This window comes from Geotrypetes seraphini, chromosome 1 (assembly GCF_902459505.1).
Source record: "Geotrypetes seraphini chromosome 1, aGeoSer1.1, whole genome shotgun sequence".
Taxonomy (NCBI): domain Eukaryota; kingdom Metazoa; phylum Chordata; class Amphibia; order Gymnophiona; family Dermophiidae; genus Geotrypetes; species Geotrypetes seraphini.
Window position 1 is genome coordinate 127,787,425 of NC_047084.1, and position 20,481 is coordinate 127,807,905.

The 20,481-nt window shown below is 44.4% G+C and overlaps 1 protein-coding gene across 2 annotated transcripts in view; it reads right to left on the reverse strand.

Annotated features, from left to right (window-relative positions):
* The window catches only part of NDNF (neuron derived neurotrophic factor), a 52,692-nt gene that overhangs the window by 13,310 nt on the left and 18,901 nt on the right, over positions 1–20,481 (reverse strand). Inside the window, exons 1-2 of one of the 2 annotated variants that reach the window (XM_033938252.1) lie at positions 12,901–12,921; positions 8,607–8,798 (exon numbers count right to left, since the gene is read on the reverse strand). In XM_033938252.1, coding sequence (XP_033794143.1) covers positions 8,607–8,797 — 191 coding nt within the window. In that variant the 5' untranslated portion in view covers position 8,798; positions 12,901–12,921. Of the gene's footprint in view, positions 1–8,606; positions 8,799–12,900; positions 12,922–20,481 lie in introns of those variants that run through there. The other variant, XM_033938261.1, reaches the window with a different exon arrangement.

The window sequence follows — 20,481 nt, forward strand, 5'->3', positions numbered from 1 at the left end:
CATTGATACACGTAAAGCAAGAATACAGCACGGACAGCTGAAGAGCATATTTTCCTTAGAACCCCATGAAGATATCACATTGATACATGTAAAGCAAACATAGTAACATAGTAAATGACGGCAGATAAAGACCCAAGTGGTCCATCCAGTCTGCCTAACCATACAAGCTCCATAAATTAATTTAGTTTAAATGGTCCTTTTTCTTAGATATCACTTGGCCAGAAACCCTCTCCATCAAAGCTCATCCCAGCCCATCTTAACCCTCCCAGCCATCGATGAATACAGCAAGGAAGCTGAAGAACAGATCTTCATCAGAATGCCATGCAGATATTTCATTGATACATGTAATTAATCAAAGGATCAGAAGGTGCTATTATGGCCTTAAAACGACTGCGTCAACAGATTTGGAAGGAGAAAACATGACCATCCGATTGGAGAAGATCACTGTTCATACCTGCATGCTCGAGGAGAGGTTGGTGCAGACGGTACATTGTTTCAGGGCCTATGAAACTCAAGGGGGTCCAATGAAGGCCAAGAAACATCACGAAAACTGAAAGGTGTCCTTACAAACTAATAAGACAAAGAGCGGTGCGAGAACTTTCACAAAGCAATAGAAGGCCGTGACAATGACAAAATACTTTTGAGTGACATAATACGGTGCATTCAAGATTCCTTGTGAAAGTGACTATCAACGAGTGTTCTCACGTGTTCATTCCTCGCTTCAAACTTATTGCTCGGATTACTCCTCTTTGCTTTCCCAGCGAATCCCAGGAGGAAGAAGAAAACGGGCCTCGCTGCTTCGTCGTGGACTGCCGGACAGCGAAGGAAGAAATAATTCCACAGGTAAAGCTGTAATTGTAGCATAAAGGACCCACTGACATCGCGTGCCTTTTTGTCTACGTTATCGAGAGATTCGAGACCCTAAACAGCTTGACGGTTAGCGGAACGACAATAGCAACCACTAACATAATTCTAGATCCGTATGAAACATTTCAATCCTCTGACGCAACCCGCTCTACCCTGTAACACATCTGGACATGTCCGGAAATCCTCTTCTGTAATGGCGGAATAAAAATCACTAAGGTAATGTAAAAGTCCTTTAAATGAAAATGAAGGGCTCCTTTTACTAAGGTCCAAACCTTAGTGCGTCCTAGACGCCAATGCCTCCATAGAGCTTGCGTTAGTATTTTCTGTTTAGCACAGCTTAGTAAAAGGAGCCCTAAGTGGGAAACTATTCGCCACCCAATTGTCATTTGATGGGTTTATGAATTGTAATTAAACCTATCCTCCTCTTGTGTCCTGTAATGTCGTAGCTTTAATAACGGTGTGGTTTTTGGTTTTATCTTTTTTTTTTCTTTTCTTGCCCTGATTTTATTAGTACTGTATTTGTAAATCAAATTGCATTATGACATGTTAGAGAATGACACAGTGACAAAATTCATCACTGTTCCCGTCCCTGCGGATAACCGCGGGAAATAATCCCATGTCATTTTCTAGTGTCTATTTCAACCTCGGTCCTTCTACACCAGCATTCTTCAGAGCAAAGCTTGCGGGTCAGTGGTTGTGGCCATTCATACTCTGATTCTTATGGGAGCCAAGGATAATGAAGCCATTGTGACATCACTGATGTGATTGGCTCTTAGGCACTGGTGGAATGAGGCATTATGACATCACAATATCTGCTCTGGATACCAAAGACTGTCATTCTGTAGTGTCTGTTTCAACCTCAGTCCTTCTACACCAGCATTCTTCAAAGCAAAGCTTGCGGGTCAGTGGTTGTGGCCATTCATACTCTGATTCTTATGGGAGCCAAGGATAATGAAGCCATTGTGACATCACTGATGTGATTGGCTCTTAGGCACTGGTGGAATGAGGCATTATGACATCACAATATCTGCTCTGGATACCAGAGACTGTCATTCTGTAGTGTCTGTTTCAACCTCAGTCCTTCTACACCAGCATTCTTCAAAGCAAAGCTTGAGGGTCGGTGGTTGTGGCCATTCATACTCTGATTCTTATGGGAGCCAAGGATAATGAAGCCATTGTGACATCACTGATGTGATTGGCTCTTAGGCACTGGTGGAATGAGGCATTATGACATCACAATATCTGCTCTGGATACCAGAGACTGTCATTCTGTAGTGTCTATTTCAACCTCGGTCCTTCTACACCAGCATTCTTCAAAGCAAAGCTTGAGGGTCGGTGGTTGTGGCCATTCATACTCTGATTCTTATGGGAGCCAAGGATAATGAAGCCATTGTGACATCACTGATGTGATTGGCTCTTAGGCACTGGTGGAATGAGGCATTATGACATCACAATATCTGCTCTGGATACCAGAGACTGTCATTCTGTAGTGTCTGTTTCAACCTCAGTCCTTCTACACCAGCATTCTTCAAAGCAAAGCTTGTGGGTCAGTGGTGGTTGTGGCCATTCATACTCTGATTCTTGTGTGAGCCAAGGATAATGAAGCCATTGTGACATCACTGATGTGATTGGCTCTTAGGCACTGGTGGAATGAGGCATTATGACATCACAATATCTGCTCTGGATACCAGAGACTGTCATTCTGTAGTGTCTGTTTCAACCTCAGTCCTTCTACACCAGCATTCTTCAAAGCAAAGCTTGCGGGTCAGTGGTTGTGGCCATTCGTACTCTGATTCTTATGGGAGCCAAAGATAATGAAGCCATTGTGACATCACTGATGTGATTGGCTCTTAGGCACTGGTGGAATGAGGCATTATGACATCACAATATCTGCTCTGGATACCAGAGACTGTCATTCTGTAGTGTCTGTTTCAACCTCAGTCCTTCTACACCAGCATTCTTCAAAGCAAAGCTTGAGGGTCAGTGGTTGTGGCCATTCATACTCTGATTCTTATGTGAGCCAAGGATAATGAAGCCATTGTGACATCACTGATGTGATTGGTTCTTAGGCACTGGTGGAATGAGGCATTATGACATCACAATATCTGCTCTGGATACCAGAGACTGTCATTCTGTAGTGTCTGTTTCAACCTCGGTCCTTCTACACCAGCATTCTTCAAAGCAAAGCTTGCGGGTCAGTGGTTGTGGCCATTCATACTCTGATTCTTATGGGAGCCAAGGATAATGAAGCCATTGTGACATCACTGATGTGATTGGCTCTTAGGCACTGATGGAATGAGGCATTATGACATCACAATATCTGCTCTGGATACCAGAGACTGTCATTCTGTAGTGTCTGTTTCAACCTCGGTCCTTCTACACCAGCATTCTTCAAAGCAAAGCTTGCGGGTCAGTGGTTGTGGCCATTCGTACTCTGATTCTTCCCTCTCTCCTTAAAGAATGACATGAAGATGGTTTCCCGCGGGGACGGGAACGATGATGAATTTTGTCACCGTGTCATTCGATCAAATCAGATTTTTAAATAAACTTGAAACTTGACGCCAACGTACATAGCATCTACACTTCTCCCTCCGTCTTCGCGGTTTTGATTATTCACGGTTTTTAGCTTGCTGGCTCCTCCCCCCCAAATTACATCAGCTTGCATAGAGAAATCGTGGCTTCCAGGCGTTTAAGGAGAAAATCACCGATCCCCGGCACTTTCTTCACCATGTTTTGCCTCTCCTTCAGGAACAGGCCAGTCTCCCACCATGTTATTCACGGTTTCACCATATTCAAGATGGTTTTTAATAGAAAACAGTGAATAACATATGAAAAAGTTATTTGCGGTTCTGTTAATCCCCTATCACAGCGAATACAGAGGGAGAAGTGTACACTACAAGTTTACGTCCCCAGCCGTCCACTGAGATCCCAAGCAGAAAAACGGCTGCTCCTACCACCTGGCCGCTCACTCTCTTCTGAGACAGCCAGAAAACGCTCTTTTCCTCACTATGTCACTCCATCCCCCATCCATTGGCTCATTGGACAGTCAGGAAAGCTGCGAAAACCTTCCTCTTTACAAACCCAGCTCCTGCACCCCTGACAGATGGATCCTAAAGGCACCTCACTAAATCTCATCGGCCCCCATGAATATTACTTGAATTACTGCCACCAGAAAAGAAAAGATTTTATCTCTGTTATGCCTATCTATACCGAAAATGCTGCAATTTGAACCACGTCTGTATCTAAGTCTATAGTGTAAACGCTGTAATCTAAACCCCCTACGTCCGCCAATCTTTGTATTCTCACGAAAGTTTGTTCCGCTTTTTACTCTTGTAACCCATTCTGGGCTCCTTTGGGAGGACGGATAGCGTAGGCGTAGCTGGTTTTAAGAAACGTCTGGACAATCGTTGGAGGAAAAGTCCAGAGTCTGGTGCGCTCCGTTGCACTCAATTGTCCGCACGCTTTTATCTTGTGCACATTTGACTTGCCACCATTATTAAGACATGGGGGAAGCCACTGCTTGCCCTGGATGGGTAGAATGGAATGTTGCTGCTCTTTGGGGTTCCAGAATCTTGTTACTCTCTGGGATTCTGGAATCTTGCTATTCCTTGGGATTCTTTATAGAATGTTGCTACTCTTTGGGTTTTGGCCAGGTACTAGAGACCTGGATTGGCCACCGGGAGAACGGGCTACTGGGCTTGATGAACCTTTGGTCTGACCCAGTAAAGCTACTCTTATGGCAGGCTAAATAAATGATTAACTAAATAAATAGCTTCAAAATTCAAATAACGTTAGTTGTTAAGTTTCTTTAGCGTCCCCGCGCCCGCCCCAACCGACGATGACCAAAACGTATCACCTCACGGCTGCCTCAGGGATAGGGAGGGTAAACTTCACGGTGGCACTGCTGTGTCCACAAGCCCCACACGCCCGCATTGTAGTTAGAGGAGGGTGCTTCCCTAACGGGGCTGTAAGTGATAGGGGCTGATCTTGTGTTTCCTTCTATTGATCACAGCCTTTAAAGAGGGGGTTCCCCAGGGGTCTGCTGCTTTGTAATATCAATGATCTAGAGATGGGAATAGCTACTGAGATAATTAAATTTGCTGGTGGCACAAAGTTGTTCAAGCGCAAGAGGATTGTGAAAAATTGCAAGAGGACCTCGTGAGGCTGGAAGACCAGGCGTCAAAATAACATTCTTCTATACCGCCATAATCCAGCAATTTACACAAAAGAAGGCTGGACAATCAGCGAAATACAATACAAATCATTAAAATACAAGAAGTTTCTTAAATATGTTCAATGTCATATCCACATTTAGGAAATGAATTTATCAAACAACGCTGACTTAATGACTTCTCGAAATGCACCATAAAACAGCATAACTCCACCAATCCAATTACCCCACCAGGACTGCTGCTTACTTGCTTGAAATGCAAGAGTCCTATCCAAAAAAGTTTTGCATCTGCAGCCAGTAATTTTTGGATAAGCAAATAGTTAAAAGGTAAGTCAGGGCAAACAGATGCAAGAGAATGTGAATAGTACTCGTGCCTCCACCGGGAGCCAATGAACAGTCAATAGTAAGGACTAATATGGTCATTTTTCTTCAACCCAAATATCAATCAGACAGCCGTATTCTGTACTATTCTCAGGATTTTCTTTGGAGCTTCCAAATAAACAAGATTGCAGTAATCCAGAATGGCAAATGACGTTTAATGTGAGCAAGTGCAAAGTGATGCATTATGGGAAAGAGGAACCCGAACTATAGTCTCTGCCCAGGAAAAGGATCTAAGTGTCACTGTTGAGGATACGTTGAAACCCTCAGCTCAAAGTGCGGCGGCTGCTAAGAAAGCAAATAGAAGAGACATGGGCAACTCCAGTCCTCGAGGACCAGAATCCAATCGAGTTTTCAGGATTTCCCCAGTGAAAGCAGTGCATGCAAATAGATCTCATGCATGTTCATTGGGGAAATCCTGAAAACCCAGTTGGATTCCGGCCCTCGAGGACCGGAGTTGCCCATGTCTGAAACAGAATGTTAGGAATTATCAGGAAAAGAAAAAGGAAAATGTTATAATGCCCTTGTATTGCTCTATGGTACGGCCGCACCTCGACTACTGTGTGCAGTTCTGGTCACTGTATTTCAAAAAAGATATAGCAGAATTAAAAAAGGTACAGAGAAGGGCAACAACAATGATAAAAGGGATGGGACGACTTCCCTATGAGGATAGGTTAAAGCGGCTCAGACTCTTCAGCTTGGAGAAGAGACGGCTCAGGGGGGATATGATAGAGGTCTATAAAATAATGAGTGGAGTAGAAAGGGTAGATGTGAATCGCTTGTTCACCCTTTCCAAAAATACCAGAACTAGGGGGGCATGCGATGAAGTTGCTAAGTAGTAGATTTAAAACAAACCAGAGAAAATATTTCTTCACACAACGTATAATTAAACGCTGGAATTCATTGCCAGAGAATGTGGTAAAAGCAGTTAGCTTAGCAGGGTATAAAAAAGGTTTGACCGTTTTCCTACAGGAAAAGTATATAAGCCATTATTAATATGGACTTAGGAAAATCTACTGCTTATTCCTGAGATAAGTAGCATAAAATCTGTTTTCTCTTTTGAGATCTTGCCAGGTGCTTAGACCTGGATTGGCCCTGTTGGCAATAGGATACTAGACTTGATGGACCTATGTTTTTTCCCAGAAGCCACTGCTTGCCCTGGGATGGGTAGCATGGAATGTTGCTATTATCTGGGTTTCTTTTAGGTCCTGTGTCCTGGATTAGCCATTGTTGGAATCAGGATACTAGGCTAGATGCAGTGGCATACCAAGGGTGGGACCGGGGATGCAGACTGCCCTGGGTGCCATCCCTAGGTAGGTAAACAGCCGTCTGGGTCCGGAACCTCCCACGCTGCTCTAAATGGCACCTGTATCTCAGTGCTGCTGCCGTACTTATTCCGAAGCAGAGTCAGCAGCCAAGCTGAAGTGCAAGAAGGTCCTGCGAAGACTGCCGTCTGCCGCCTCTACTCCAGAAGACATAAGTGACGTCGGAGGGGGTGGACCAGCAGCCGCAGTCATCGCGGGACCTTGCCGCAACTCCCTGCGTCTGCCAGCCCATCCCCTCCAATGTCACTTACCTCTTACGGAGCAGAGGCAGCAGAAGCAGTCATCATGTGACCTTGCTGGTTTGGAGGGAGAGAGGGTGGTGGAGGGTGAGAAAAGGGGTCAAGGTGGTATGGAAGGGTGGTGGAAGGAGAGAAAGGGGCAAATGCTGATGAAATTGGTGTGCAGGAAAAGGAGAGGGAGACGTAAGGGGGAAAGATACTGGATGGAATTGGGTTAGAGGGAAAGAAAGGAGGCAAATGCTAATGGAAGTGGAAGGAAGGGAGAGGAGAGAGTGAAATGACAGAAAATGGGAGTGTGGGAGAGGAAAGGGAAGAAGAGGAGAGGAGAGAGATGCCAGACCATTGGAGGAGGAAAGGGAAGAAGATGGATGCCAGACCAATGGGGGTGAAGGGAGAGATGGAAGGGGGAGGCATAAAGTTTCTGGAAGGGGAATAGAAGGAGAGAAGATGCCATATAGAAAGGGCAGAGAGAGGGTAGACAGTGGATGAAAGGAAGAGAGTGACAAGAAGATGAGGAAAGCAGAAACCAGAGAAGACAAGGTAGAAAAAATTTTCTATTTATTTATTTTTTTGCTTTAGGAGACATGTGTCACTGTTTCTGTGGTGTTGCATTGTATGCAGAGTCCAGCTTCTTGGTAGTTCAATTTAACCTTTGTCTACATATTTCTATTTTTTCCCCCCTTTTACAAAACTGTAGAGTGTTTTTTAGTGCCAGCCGTGGTGGTAACAGCTCCGACGCACAGAATTCTATGAGAATCTGAGCTGTTACAGCCATGGCTAAAAACCACACCACAGTTTTGTAAAAGGAGGAGGAGTTAGTTTGTAATTACATATTCCATACTGGGTGAAGGTGTTTTTTGTGTTCTGTGTCTACGAAAGGCACGGTTCTCTGTTAGGATTGACTGTGCAGGATTGATTTGTACTAGTCTGGCTTGTTTAGTTTTACAATGGGTGTATTGATGTTGTACTGCTCACTGCAGTATGTAAGATGCTGCCTTTTCTTAGGTACGTTCTTGTGTGACGTGTGGATTGTTACTAAAAATCATGTTTTTCATTTAGATAGGGGGGGGTGTCACATAGGCTAGGTAAGCAACTGGCTAGATGGACCCTTGATTTGATCCAGTAGGGCTATTCTTATGTTCTTATGTGAGCCAAGTATAGGACAATCGAGCCATTGTGACATCACTGATGAGTTTGGCTCTTAGGCATTGGTGGAATGAGGCATTATGACATCACAATCTTAACTCTGGAATGTTGCTACTTTTTGGGTTTCTGCAAAGTTACCTGTGACCTGGATTGGCCACTGTGGAAACAGGAGACTGGTCTGACCCAGGATGGCTATTCTTATGACAGAGAAGTTCAAATGCCTTACAGATAGAAATAATGCTGAACTGTCAAGGATTTTTCAGTGGAACAGAAATTATATAATCAGGGGTCAAATAGGAGAATGGAAAGGAATAGCGTAGTGCTGCCGTAGGGAGAGCGACTGGGCCTTATGGCTATAGTTGACAGTCCTTGAGGGTTTTCCTGATCAGATCTCTGTAAGCCATTTAACGTTTGAACTCTTTTCACTGGTCACTGTGGTCAGAAAACCAGATGCAGCAACGGTCTGCGTTGAGCAAATACCTTTTTGGAGTGTCCCTGAAGAGGAAACCACTGATTTCAGCTCCATCTGGGACTACAGATGAGTCATGGAAAAGGATGTTGTTCCTGATCTGCATCTGGAACAGTTCCTCATCTCTGGTGGGTAATTTCTGGGTGTCAGAGCCGAGTGGCAGCAGAAGTAGGAATGTCAAGCAGTGGTGAACGGAGAGCATCCTGCAAGGGGAAAGAAGAGAGGCCTGGGTTAGAGGGGATGAGACACAGGGGAGAATGACAAAAAGAAAAAAAAATCAAAATGGAAGGAAAGTCACGACTCTGACAGCCCAAAAATGCAGAAAGAAGCTGTTGGAGAAAATAAAGGTATTATCTTGCTTCTGAAAAAATAAGCAAGGCGTGGCAGCACTGTATGCCATTATTAAGAGGGCCTAGGTTTGATTCCCAGGCCGGAACTGTGGCCCCCCAGTCAGTCAGGGCTGGCAGCATTCGCAACTCCCAAGAGACAGCTACAGACATTGCTTAAGAGTGACACCTAGTGGCTGGATGTAGGGTCCTGAAAGAAGTCTGGCCAGGAGGGACTGTTCTTGCTATTTCTGGCCTTGGTGACTTGGAATAGATATGCACATATGGTGATATCCCTGGGTAATTGCAAACGAGGAAATCTCCTGATGCCAACTCTGGTTCCAACTGAGCTGGAAACACAAGGAATCTGTCAAGCTAAAAAATCCAAATAGACCAACCAAGAAAAAGCTGTTTTCATAGGCTGCGTATGATAATAATAATAATAACAACTTTATTTTGTATACCGCCATACCCAGAGAGTTCTAGGCGGTTCACAACAATTAATAAGATTACAAACGAAGATAACATTGGAATTAACAGTTTTTGGAATGTACATGTCATTGAAGTTGACAGGAATTAACAATTTTTGGAGTGTGCAGGTCAATGAAGTTGACAGAATATACAATAGTGTACAATAGGAATATACAAGAGTATATTCAGATCCCGAGCCAATTTTTGGGATGCTCCTCACTGAACACTTTAATTCATTCATTAATAATTTCAGAATTGGACTATTGCAACTCACTTTATAAAGGCATCGCACAAAAGGAAATTAGAAGATTACAAATAATACAAAACACCGCAATAAAAATGATCACAGGTAAAAGAAAATTTGATCACGTCACACCATTATTAAGGCTCCCCATCAACCATAGAATAACTTATAAACAGGCGCTCATCACATTCAAAGCTCTGCTATTTCTACACCGAGTCATTATCCCTTATACTCCTTCCCGTTCCTTACGATCTGAGGACAAAAACCTACTTCCTATTCCATCTTTACGAATGATAAACACTAGACGTAACACACTTTTCTCTGTCACCACTCCCCAGACTTGGAACTTATTACCAGCTCCGATAAGAGAAGAAAAGACCCTCGAAAAGTTGAAATCAAAATGAAAAAGTTATTTCAATTTGCCTTTGGAGCTCAGTTACCATTTTTACCGATCTAATATAATTCCTACTGTTTTACCCTTTTTTGTTCTCTTTCCTAAACATAACTGTAGTTCCTCCCCGAACTCCCTCTTATGGAATGTATGTCTATCCTCCCCAAAATTGTTTGTCTCCCCCATATAAAAATTTTTTATCGTTCATCGCTTTGTAATCCATGAAAAAAGCGATTTTATCAAATACAAATTAAACTTGAAACTTGAGATAAATAAGACAAATTCCTGGTGACTGATGAAATGCTGGCTTTTAAAGACAAATTTTGCAGATTTTCTTGGGGACTGTAATCTTTTATGTTTCTGGGATTTACTGCTAGATTTCAACATCCCAAAGCTTCATGTACTGAATGATGGCCCTATTGATTTGATACCAAAAGTCATTTCTTATATTACCTATGAGCAGAAAACCATCAAAACACAAAGACCTAAATAAATGAAATACAAACGAGACAAAACCTTCCCCCCCTCTCTGTTTCCCCTTGTCCCGTTATCAAGCGCCAACTGATTGGTCAGAGGTTATTTGGTTTAATGATTTTGGATCTCATGTCCATGTTCGGCCATAATCAGTCACGTGAATTCTGGGTGTTTCCAAAATGCAAGCAGATGTAAGTTCAGAGGCAGGTGAACCTGATTAGCAGGTTCAAAGTCAAGAGAAAGAAGGAGCCACCAGCATGAATTCGGAAATAACCCTTTCTTGCTTAGGTAAGCGTCAAATGGGTAACTATAAGGTTTTGTAAGGAGGTCAGATTGCACTGAGAGACCTTTAACACAGGTAATCCACTCACTCCTCACTCTCCTTTCACCCAATAAGTCAGTCCAGTCCAGGCCAGAAGTTTAATTTTGAACCAAAAGGGTTCGCTCACCTTTCCAGTAGTGATGCATATCCAGGGAAATAGGAGCCAAGGAGAAAGGAATTCAAGAGGTGTCTCCTGGTACCGCTGCCTGTCACTGCTCAGGAGAGACAGCTCCTTGTTCCAGAAGATATGGGGGTATGAAAAGTCAAAAATTGATTACTCTAGAACAGGCCCTCACCAGTTCGGCTTTTCAGGATTTCCCACATGAATATGCATGAGATCGATTTGCATACAATGGAAATTCATTAAGGAAATCCTGAAAACCTGCCTGGATTGTGGCCCTCAAGGATCGACATTGGACAACCCTGCTTTTGATGAACCACTAGAACCTTCTACACTCCTGTGTAGAGCAGAACCCAGTGACGGTGGGGAGGGAAAGAGGGGCGCAAGGTTGCTGCGCTCTCTCTGATGTCACGTCCAGGACCCACATCTAAGAAGTGACATCAAAGGGCTGACACCGACGTGAGCATGTTTCTCACACCGGAGAAGTTAAAAAAAAAGTATAGGGAAATGGGGGGGAGCGGAGAGGGATGCCCCGGGCACCGTTCACCCTTTCTACGCCCCTGGCAGAACCCTGATAACTACCTAGAGATCGAAAGGCCATATACTCTTCTGTATACAGGTCCGTTTCCTTCTTGAAGTTCAGGAAGTCCACGAGTATCATGTGCAATTCTGCTCACCACATCTCAAAAGAGAGATAGTTGAACCAGAAAAGGTAAAGAGAAGTGCAACCAAAATGATTAAGGGGATAGAACAATTCTCATGAGGAGAAGCTTAAGAGGTTAGGGCTCTTCAGCTTGGAGAAGGAACAGCTGAGAGAAGATATGATAGAGGTCTATAAAATCCTGAACGGAAACTTAAATCAATTGTTTATCAAAAAGTACAAAGGCTAGGAGACACTCCAAATAGGAAAAAGTATTTTTTTCACTCATTGCCAGACCAAGTTGTAAAAGCAGTTAGTGTAGCTGGGTTTAAAAAAGGTTTGGACAAATTCCTGGAGATAAAATGTTATGAAGGTAGTCCTGGGGAAGCCACTGCTTCTCTCTCAGGGTAAGTAGCTTCTTTTTGAGACTGCCAGGGTTGAAGCGGTTAGAGCCACAGCCTCAGCACCCTGAGGTTGTGGGTTCAAATCCCACACTGCTCCTTGTGACCCTGGGCAAGTCACTTAATCCCCCCATTGCCCCAGGTACGTTAGAAAGAGTGTGAGCCTGACAGGACAGTACCTGAATGTACACCATTTAGGTTCTAAGTGCTATATAAATACTTAAATAATAAACGGGATTCTGAGCTAGATGGACCAGTAGGTCAATCTTATGTTCTTCTTCATGATCCCTCTTTAGGGCTCAGCCTTTCTCCTCGGGGAATCAGTCAGGAAGAGGTGTATCTTTCCTGAGAGTTTAGAAAGAGCTGAAACTTCCCTGCTTGAGAAATCAGGAAAGCAGCCACTTCCTTTCCTGTAGTTCCTGTACTTTTCCTTCCTTGGGATTCAAGTAGATGACAGAGAGAAGGTTAATTTGGGGAAATGAAGAAGCACCGTGAGTTGTCTTGGAAAGCAGTGATGTATTTCTAGCCAAAGATATGTTTAAGACTGCAATGAAGTAGGAGGAACTGCCAGGGCCAGACTAGGCAGTAGAATTTGTGGGGCAATGGTGTGGCACCCATGTGGCAAGAGTCTGTGTTGGAGGAGCAGGAGAAGACCGAGATGGAAGGTCCTGTGACATTGATTTTCATTCTATAGAGGGAAGAGAATTCTGGAGACAGTTCTTGAAGGAAGGGAAGAGGAGTTGATAGCCACCAGGGAGGGGGAGGAAGGGAAAGAAGAAATATTATATAAGAAAAGGTAAATGATGGACAATTAAAAAAGTTAGGAAAAGGATCTCTAGAGTACTGTAATATTTGTTCCCAAAATGTAAAAAGCAGAAGAGAGAAAGATTACATCGGGACATTTTGCGCAATCACCATCGTATTTGTCAGATCTTCATCTTATCCCACTCGTGCCTACCCAGTGGCGTACCAAGGAGGGGAGCGGGGGGAGGGGAGATACGCCCTGGGTGCACACTCCAAGGGGGTGCACAGCCGGCCAGATCCGGAACCTCCCACGCTGCTGCAAACGGCACCTCAGCGAGGCTGCCGTACTTAGAGCAGAGTCGGCAGCCGCGCTGAAGTGAACGAAGGTCCCGCGATGACTGTGCTATCTACCGCCTCTGTTCCAGAGAGGTAAGTGACGTCGGGGGGGGGGACGACCAGCAGCCGTAGTCATCGCGGGATCTTGCTGCAACTAACTGCGTGTGCCGGCTCAGCCCCCTCCAACATCACTTACATCTTCCATCCGGAGCGGGACCTTTGTGATGGAGAAAGAAAGGAGCATAATAGGATGGCGAAAGGAGGTCAGGGTGGCATGGAAGGGTGTGGAGGGTGAGAAAGGGAGTTAGGGTGGTATGGAATCATGCTGAAGGGTGACAAAGGGGGCTCAGGGTGGTATGGATGTGGAGGGTGACAAAGGGGGGTCAGGGTGGTATGGAATCATGGTGAAGGGTGACAAAGGGGGGGTCAGGGTGGTATGGAATCATGGTGAAGGGTGACAAAGGGGGTCAGGGTGATATGGAAGGGTGTGGAGGGTGACAAAGGGGGGGTCAGGGTGGTATGGAATCATGGTGAAGGGTGACAAAGGGGGGTCAGGGTGGTATGGAATCATGGTGAAGGGTGAGAAAGGGAGTCAGGATGGTATGGAATCATGGTGAAGGGTGAGAAAGGGGGTCAGGGTGGTATGGAAGCATGGTGGAAGGAGAGAAAGGGGCAGATGCTGATGGAATTGCAGGGAAAGAGACATATGGGGGAAGGATACTGCATGGAATTGGGTTGGAGGGAGAGAAAGGGGGCAGATGCTGATGGAAGTGGAGGGAAGGGAGAGGATAGAGTGCAATGCCAGACCATGTGGTTGTGGGAGAGGGAAAGGAAGAAGAGGAGAGGAGAGATGCCAGACCATTGGAGGAGGGAAGGGAGGAAGATGGATGCCAGCCTAATGGGGTGAAGGGAGAAATGGAAGGGGTATGCATAAAGTTTCTAGAACGGGAATAGAAAGAGAGAAGATGCCATATAGAAGGGGAAGAGAGAGGGTAGACAGTGGATAAAAGGAAGAGAGTGACAAAAAGATGAGAAAAAATTATTTATTTATTTATTTTTTGCTTTAGGTGAGATGCATCGCTGTTTCTGTGATGTTGCATTGTATGCAGAGTCCAGCTTCTTGGTGCTTCAGTTTAACCTTTGTCTAAGTATTTTTATTCTATCTCCCCATTTACAAAACTGTAGAGCGTTTTTTAGCGTTGGCATCTGAACTGTTACCACCGTGGCTAAAACCATGGTAACCCTATAGGAACATGAATAATTGAACCAAAGTCTGCCCGCAGGGTAAAAGTTGGAATGTAATTTCACACTGGAAACCAGTAATACATGCTCTATGGCTGGAGACTAGGAGTCAGCCTTATCAATGGAGGAACCAGATGGTCTGCTGATATTATGCTTCTCAGGGGAATAGGAACGGAGCCTAATGGTATATATATGTGTGTGAGGTGGGGGGAGCTGGTAATTTCCACATAAAATCTTCCTGTCTTCCTCTCGCCTGAAATAATAAATTGGTATCTAGTCCCATGAACTTCTCCACTGCAGATCTCTCTCATGAATATTCATTGTGGAAATTCTGAAAACCTGACTGGCTGGAGTTTTCTCTAAATCAGATTTAGGCTCCCAAGGTTCAATTATTATAAAGTGGGTCTGCAGAAGGATTTGTATAGCAGCTCTGTGGAGATGGGAGTGTTTTGCCTTATCTAGATGATGGGAAAATAAATATACATAAGAACATAAGAGCTGCCATACTGGGACAGACAGAAGGTCCATCAAGCCCTACATTCTGTTTCCAACAGTGGCCAACCCAGGTCCCAAGTACCAGACAGAAACCCAAAGAGTAGCAACATTCCAGAGCTGAGATTGTGATGTCATAACACCTCATTCCACCAATGCCTAAGAGCCAACCTCAGCAGTGATGTCACAATGGCTCGATTGTCCTAGACTTGGCTCACATAAGAACATAAGAGCTGCCATATTGGGAGAGTTCGAAGGTCCATCAAGCCCAGTACCCTGTTTCCAACAGTGGCCAACCCAGGTCCCAAGTACCAGACAGAAACCCAAAGAGTAGCAACATTCCAGAGCTGAGATTGTGATGTCATAACGCCTCATTCCACCAATGCCTAAGAGCCAACCTCAGCAGTGATGTCACAATGGCTCCATTGTCCTAGACTTGGCTCACTTAAGAACATAAGAGCTGCCATACTGGGACAGACCCAAGGTCCATCAAGCCCAGTATCCTGTTTCCAACAGTGGCCAACCCAGGTCCCAAGTACCAGACAGAAACCCAAAGAGTAGCAACATTCCAGAGCTGAGATTGTGATGTCATAACACCTCAGAGCCAACCTCAGCGGTGATGTCACAATGGCTCAATTGTCCTAGACTTGGCTTACTTAAGAACATAAGAACTGCCATACTGGGACAGACCAAAGGTCCATCAAGCCCAGGATCCTGTTTCCAACAGTGGTCCAACCCAGGTCCCAAGCACCAAGTTAGATCCCAAGGAGTAAAACAGATTTTATGCTGCTTATCCTAGGAATAAGCAGTGGATTTCTCCAAACCATCGAAAAGGGCGAACAGAATTCTAGGAATGATTAAGAAGGGGATCATGAACAGATCGGAGAAGGTTATCATGCCGCTGTACCAGGCCATTTTTATGCCCTCACCTGGAATACTGCGTCCTGCACTGGTCGCTGTACATGAAGAAGGACATTGTACTACTCAAAAGGGTCCAGAGAAGAGTGACTAAAATGGTTAAGGGGCTGGAGGAGTTGTCATACAGTGAGAGATTAAATAAACTGGGCCTCTTCCCCTTGAAAAGAGGAGACTGAGAGGGGACATGATCGAAATGTTCAAGATACTGAAGGGAATGGACTTAGTAGATAAAGACAGGTTGTTCACCCTTTCCAAGATAGAAAGAACGAGAGGGCACTCTAAAGTTGAAAGGGGATAGATTTTGTACAAACGTAAGGAAGTTCTTCTTCACCCAGAGAGCGGTAGAACACTCTTCCGGAGGCTGTTATAAGGGAAAATACCCTCCAGGGATTCTAGACAAAATTAGACAAGTTCCTGCTGCACCAGGAAGTACGCAGGTAAGGCTAGACTCAGTCAGGGCATTGGTCTTTGACCTAAGGGCCGCCGCAGGAGCGGACTGCTGGGCACGATGGACCACTGGTCTGACCCAGCAGCGACAATTGTTATGTTCATAATAATAAGAATATAAGAATTTGCCTTTGCTGGGTCAGACCAGGGGTCCATCGTGCCCAGCAGCCTGCTCCCGTGGTGGCTGATCAGGTCCATGATCTGTAAGTGATCCTTTGATTAAAACCTTTCATTCCCCATTATTCTTCTATCTATACCCTTTCATAATCCTATCTCTACCTCTATCTATATCCCCCAATCCCCGTATCCTTCAGGAACTTGTCCAATCCCTCTTTGAATCCCCTTAATGTACTCTGTCCTATCACATCCCCCGGAAGCGCATTCCAGGTGTCTATCATCCTCTGAGTGAAGAAAAATTTCCTAAACCTGTCCCCTTTCAATTTCTCCGAGTGCCCCCTTGTTCTTGTAGTTCCCAATAGGCTGAAGAATCTGTCCCTTTCCACCTTCTCTATGCCCTTCATGATCTTGTAAGTCTCTATCATATCTCGTCTGAGTCTCTGCTTCTCCAGGGTGAAGAGCCCCAGCCTTTCTAGCCTGTCTGCGTATGAAAGGTTTTCCATACCATTTATCATTCTTGTCACTCTTCTCTGAACCCTCTCAAATATCTCCATGTCCTTCTTTAGGTACGGTGACCAATATTGGACACGGTATTCCAGATGCGGGCGCACCATCGCGCGATACAGCGGCATGATGACTTCATTCGTTCTGGTTGTAATACCCTTCTTAAGAATACCCAACATTCTGTTTGCTTTCTTTGAGGCTGCTGCGCATTGTGTCGTTGACTTCATTGTTGAGTCCACCAGCACACTCAAGTCTTTTTCAAGGTTACTTCCCTCTAGTACTAATCCCCCCATTTGGTAATTGAACATCGGATTCTTTTTCCCTATATGCATGACCTTGCATTTCCCTACATTGAAGTTCATCTGCCATTTATTCGCCCACTCCTCCAGTTTGTTCAGGTCCCTTTGTAGGTCCTCACATTCTTCCACAGTTCTAACCCTGCTACAGAGTTTAGTGTCATCCACAAATTTTATAAATTCACACTTCGTCCCCATTTCTAGGTCATTTATAAATACATTGAACAGCAGCGGTCTGAGTACCGACCCCTGTGGAACTCCGCTCGTGACCCTCCTCCAGTCCGAGTACTGGCCCTTCACTCCAATCCTTTGCTTCCTGCCTGCCAACCAGTGTTTAACCCATCTGTGTACGTCCCCTTCCACCCTGTGGTTCCACAGCTTCCTAAGTAGCAGCTCATGGGGTACCTTGTCAAAGGCCTTTTGGAAGTCGAGATAAATGATGTCTATGGGTTCCCCTTTGTCCATCTGGCCTATGGACTTCTCTTTTAGGAAAGTATCCAAGCCTTTTTTTTTTAACCCTGCTAAGCCATCTGATCTCTTGAAGGAAAGGATTGCATTCAGTGAGCTGCAGGATCTGACAGGGCATGGATATCCTGTCAGACACTCTGGGTGAAGAGAAAATTAGATCAAGCCTATGCCTGGATGTGATTTAGCTAGTTTTCAGCAAAGCTTTTGATACTGGATCACAGAGGAAGCTCACATGTAAACTGAGCAGCCTGGGGTGTGGAGTGGGGGTGGGGGAGGATGGTGAAAACATCAGAGAAAGGCAGAAAATAGTGATCACAGGAGGAAAGAAATGTGATTAGTCATGGGACTGGTTCCATTTGATAGATTTGTGAGGGCTAATAAGAAAAAGGGTTATGTTTTTATAGATGACGCTGCAATCTGCAACAAAGTAGAGACAGCGTGAGAACTGGTCCAAAGGAAACACAAAAAGTGCTTGAATGCAGGGCACGATTAACCAATAGGCCAAGTAGGCACGTGCCTAGGGCCCGAAACGGTCAGGGGGGCCTGATGAAGGAGGGCATCAACATTGTTTTTTTCCAAACAGCGATGGACCCCTTCATCATCGATCGGCGACGTGGGCCACCCCTCCCAATCGGCAACGCGGCCCCCTCCCCATCGACAGAAAGTAAGACAAGCAAGCAACGCGGGTAAGAAAGGCAACGGGAACTGTAATTGTGCAAGCTTCTGGGCGCATGGTGGGGTGGGGCGGGGCAGGGGGCCCTCGATGAATTAATCCTGCCCTGCTTGAATGATTTTACTATGGTGTGTTCAGGGATAGTAACTGTAGACTCAAGGTCAGAAAAAGTTAATAATATCTAATTATACAACTGACCTAAGTTGGTTACAAAACTTATGGAGAGTGATCAAAATAAAGTTTATAAAAATACTCAGAGATGTAGAACTCTGTAAGGAAGGCTTGAAAACCTCCCTTGGGTGGAGAGTTCACCTTCCAGTCCACCCAAGGGAGGTTTTCAAGCCTTCCTTACAGAGTTCTACATCTCTGAGTACTGTATTTTTATAAACTTTATTTTAATCACTCTCCATAAGTTTTGTAACCAACTTAGGTCAGTTGTATAATTAGATACTGCTTGAATGATTGGCAGTTCAGATTCAGGGCACAGTCAGGTGAAAAAATTAGGACCCCCCATGAAATATTCAGGTCTTTCTTAAGAAATGTTCACATATCGATGACAAATCTTTTTTTTATTTATCTCTGGAAAAGAAAGTGATGTAATTGCAGGTAAACAACAAAACTTTTCCTTGATTTACTCATGAAACAAAAGATATCCACAAAAATGTGAATTCTAACTGAGGAATAAATTAGGACAGCCCCACTTAAAGTGACTCAAATCACACACAGGTATATCCCATCTCATAACATAACATCGTGCTTATAAACCGCATAACCATAAGTTCAACGCGGTTAACAAAAGATTAATAATAAAAATAACATAAGAGATACATAAAACTATTTGGACAGACACTTTGAGAAAAGATGAGTTTTCAACTGGGTTCTACGCAACAACGGTCGGAATTCTTTACTGTAGGAAGCTGCCTGGAACGCTAGTGTATGATCCAACGATTTCTTACTTTTGCAACCCTGAACAAATGGAAAAATGAACAGAGCAAGTGATCTTCTACAATATTTATAAGTTGCTATACGGAATCTATCAGTCATATAAATTGGAGCAATACCATACACGACTTTATAGCAAAGACAACCCAACTTAAACCAAACTCGAGCTTCCATCAGAAGCCAGTGCAACTCGCATCAGGTGCACATGATTAGAACATCATTACTGAGCATTTTGAAGAAGGTTTGCCTGACTTAAACCACAGACATTTAGTTTGGTGTGCTCATAACTGCTGCGGTGAGAGTGAATACCATGGTGAGATCATAAGAGCTGTTTGAGGCCTTCAGAAAGAAGATTGTAGCAGCTTATAAGTCTGGTAAGGGATTTAAAAAGATCTCAAAAGAATTTCACATTAGCTATTCCACGGTTCGGAAAATAATGTACAAGTGGAGGATTTTCCAAACAACTGCCAACATGGCAAGGTCAGGCTGTCCAAGCAAATTGACCCCCAGAACAGACCGCAAGATGCTAAAAGAAGTCTCCAAAACCCTAAAATGTCACATGGGACCTACAGCGGGCTCTTGCTACTGTTGATGTGAAAGTGCATGCCTCTACAATCAGAAAGAGACCGCACAAATTTCACTTGCATGGGAGGTGTGCAAGGAGGAAACCTTTGCTCTCTAAGAGAAACATCAAGGCCAGACTGAAGTTTGCCAGAGAGACAAACATCAGGACTTCTGGAATAATGAGTCTAAAATTGAATTATCTGGACACCAGAAAAGGACATGTTTGGTGTACACCAAATACAGCATTCCAGGAAAAGAACCTCATATTAACTGTGAAGCATGGAGGTGGAAGTGTCATGGTTTGGGGATGCTTTGCTGCAGTAGAACCTGGCCAGCTCACCATCATAGAATCCACCATGAATTCTACCGTGTATCAGAGGGTGCTTGAGGAACACGTGAGACCATCTGTAAGAAAATTAAAGCTGAAGCGGAACTGGACCCTGCAACAAGACAATGACCCGAAACAAATCAGTAAATCCACCAAGGACTGGCTGAAAACTAAGAAATGGAGAGTCCTGGAGTGGCCGAGTCAAAGCCCTGATCTTAATCCCATTGAGATGCTGTGGGGCGATTTGAAATGAAAGAATTCTGCATTGAGGAGTGGGCCAAACTTTCCTCAGACCGATGTCAGAGACTGGTCGATGGCTACAAGAAGCGTCTCACTTCAGTTGTTTCAGCCAAAGGGGGTAACACTAGCTATTAGGGTGCAGGGTGTCCTAATTTATTCCTCAATTAGAATACACATTTTTGTGG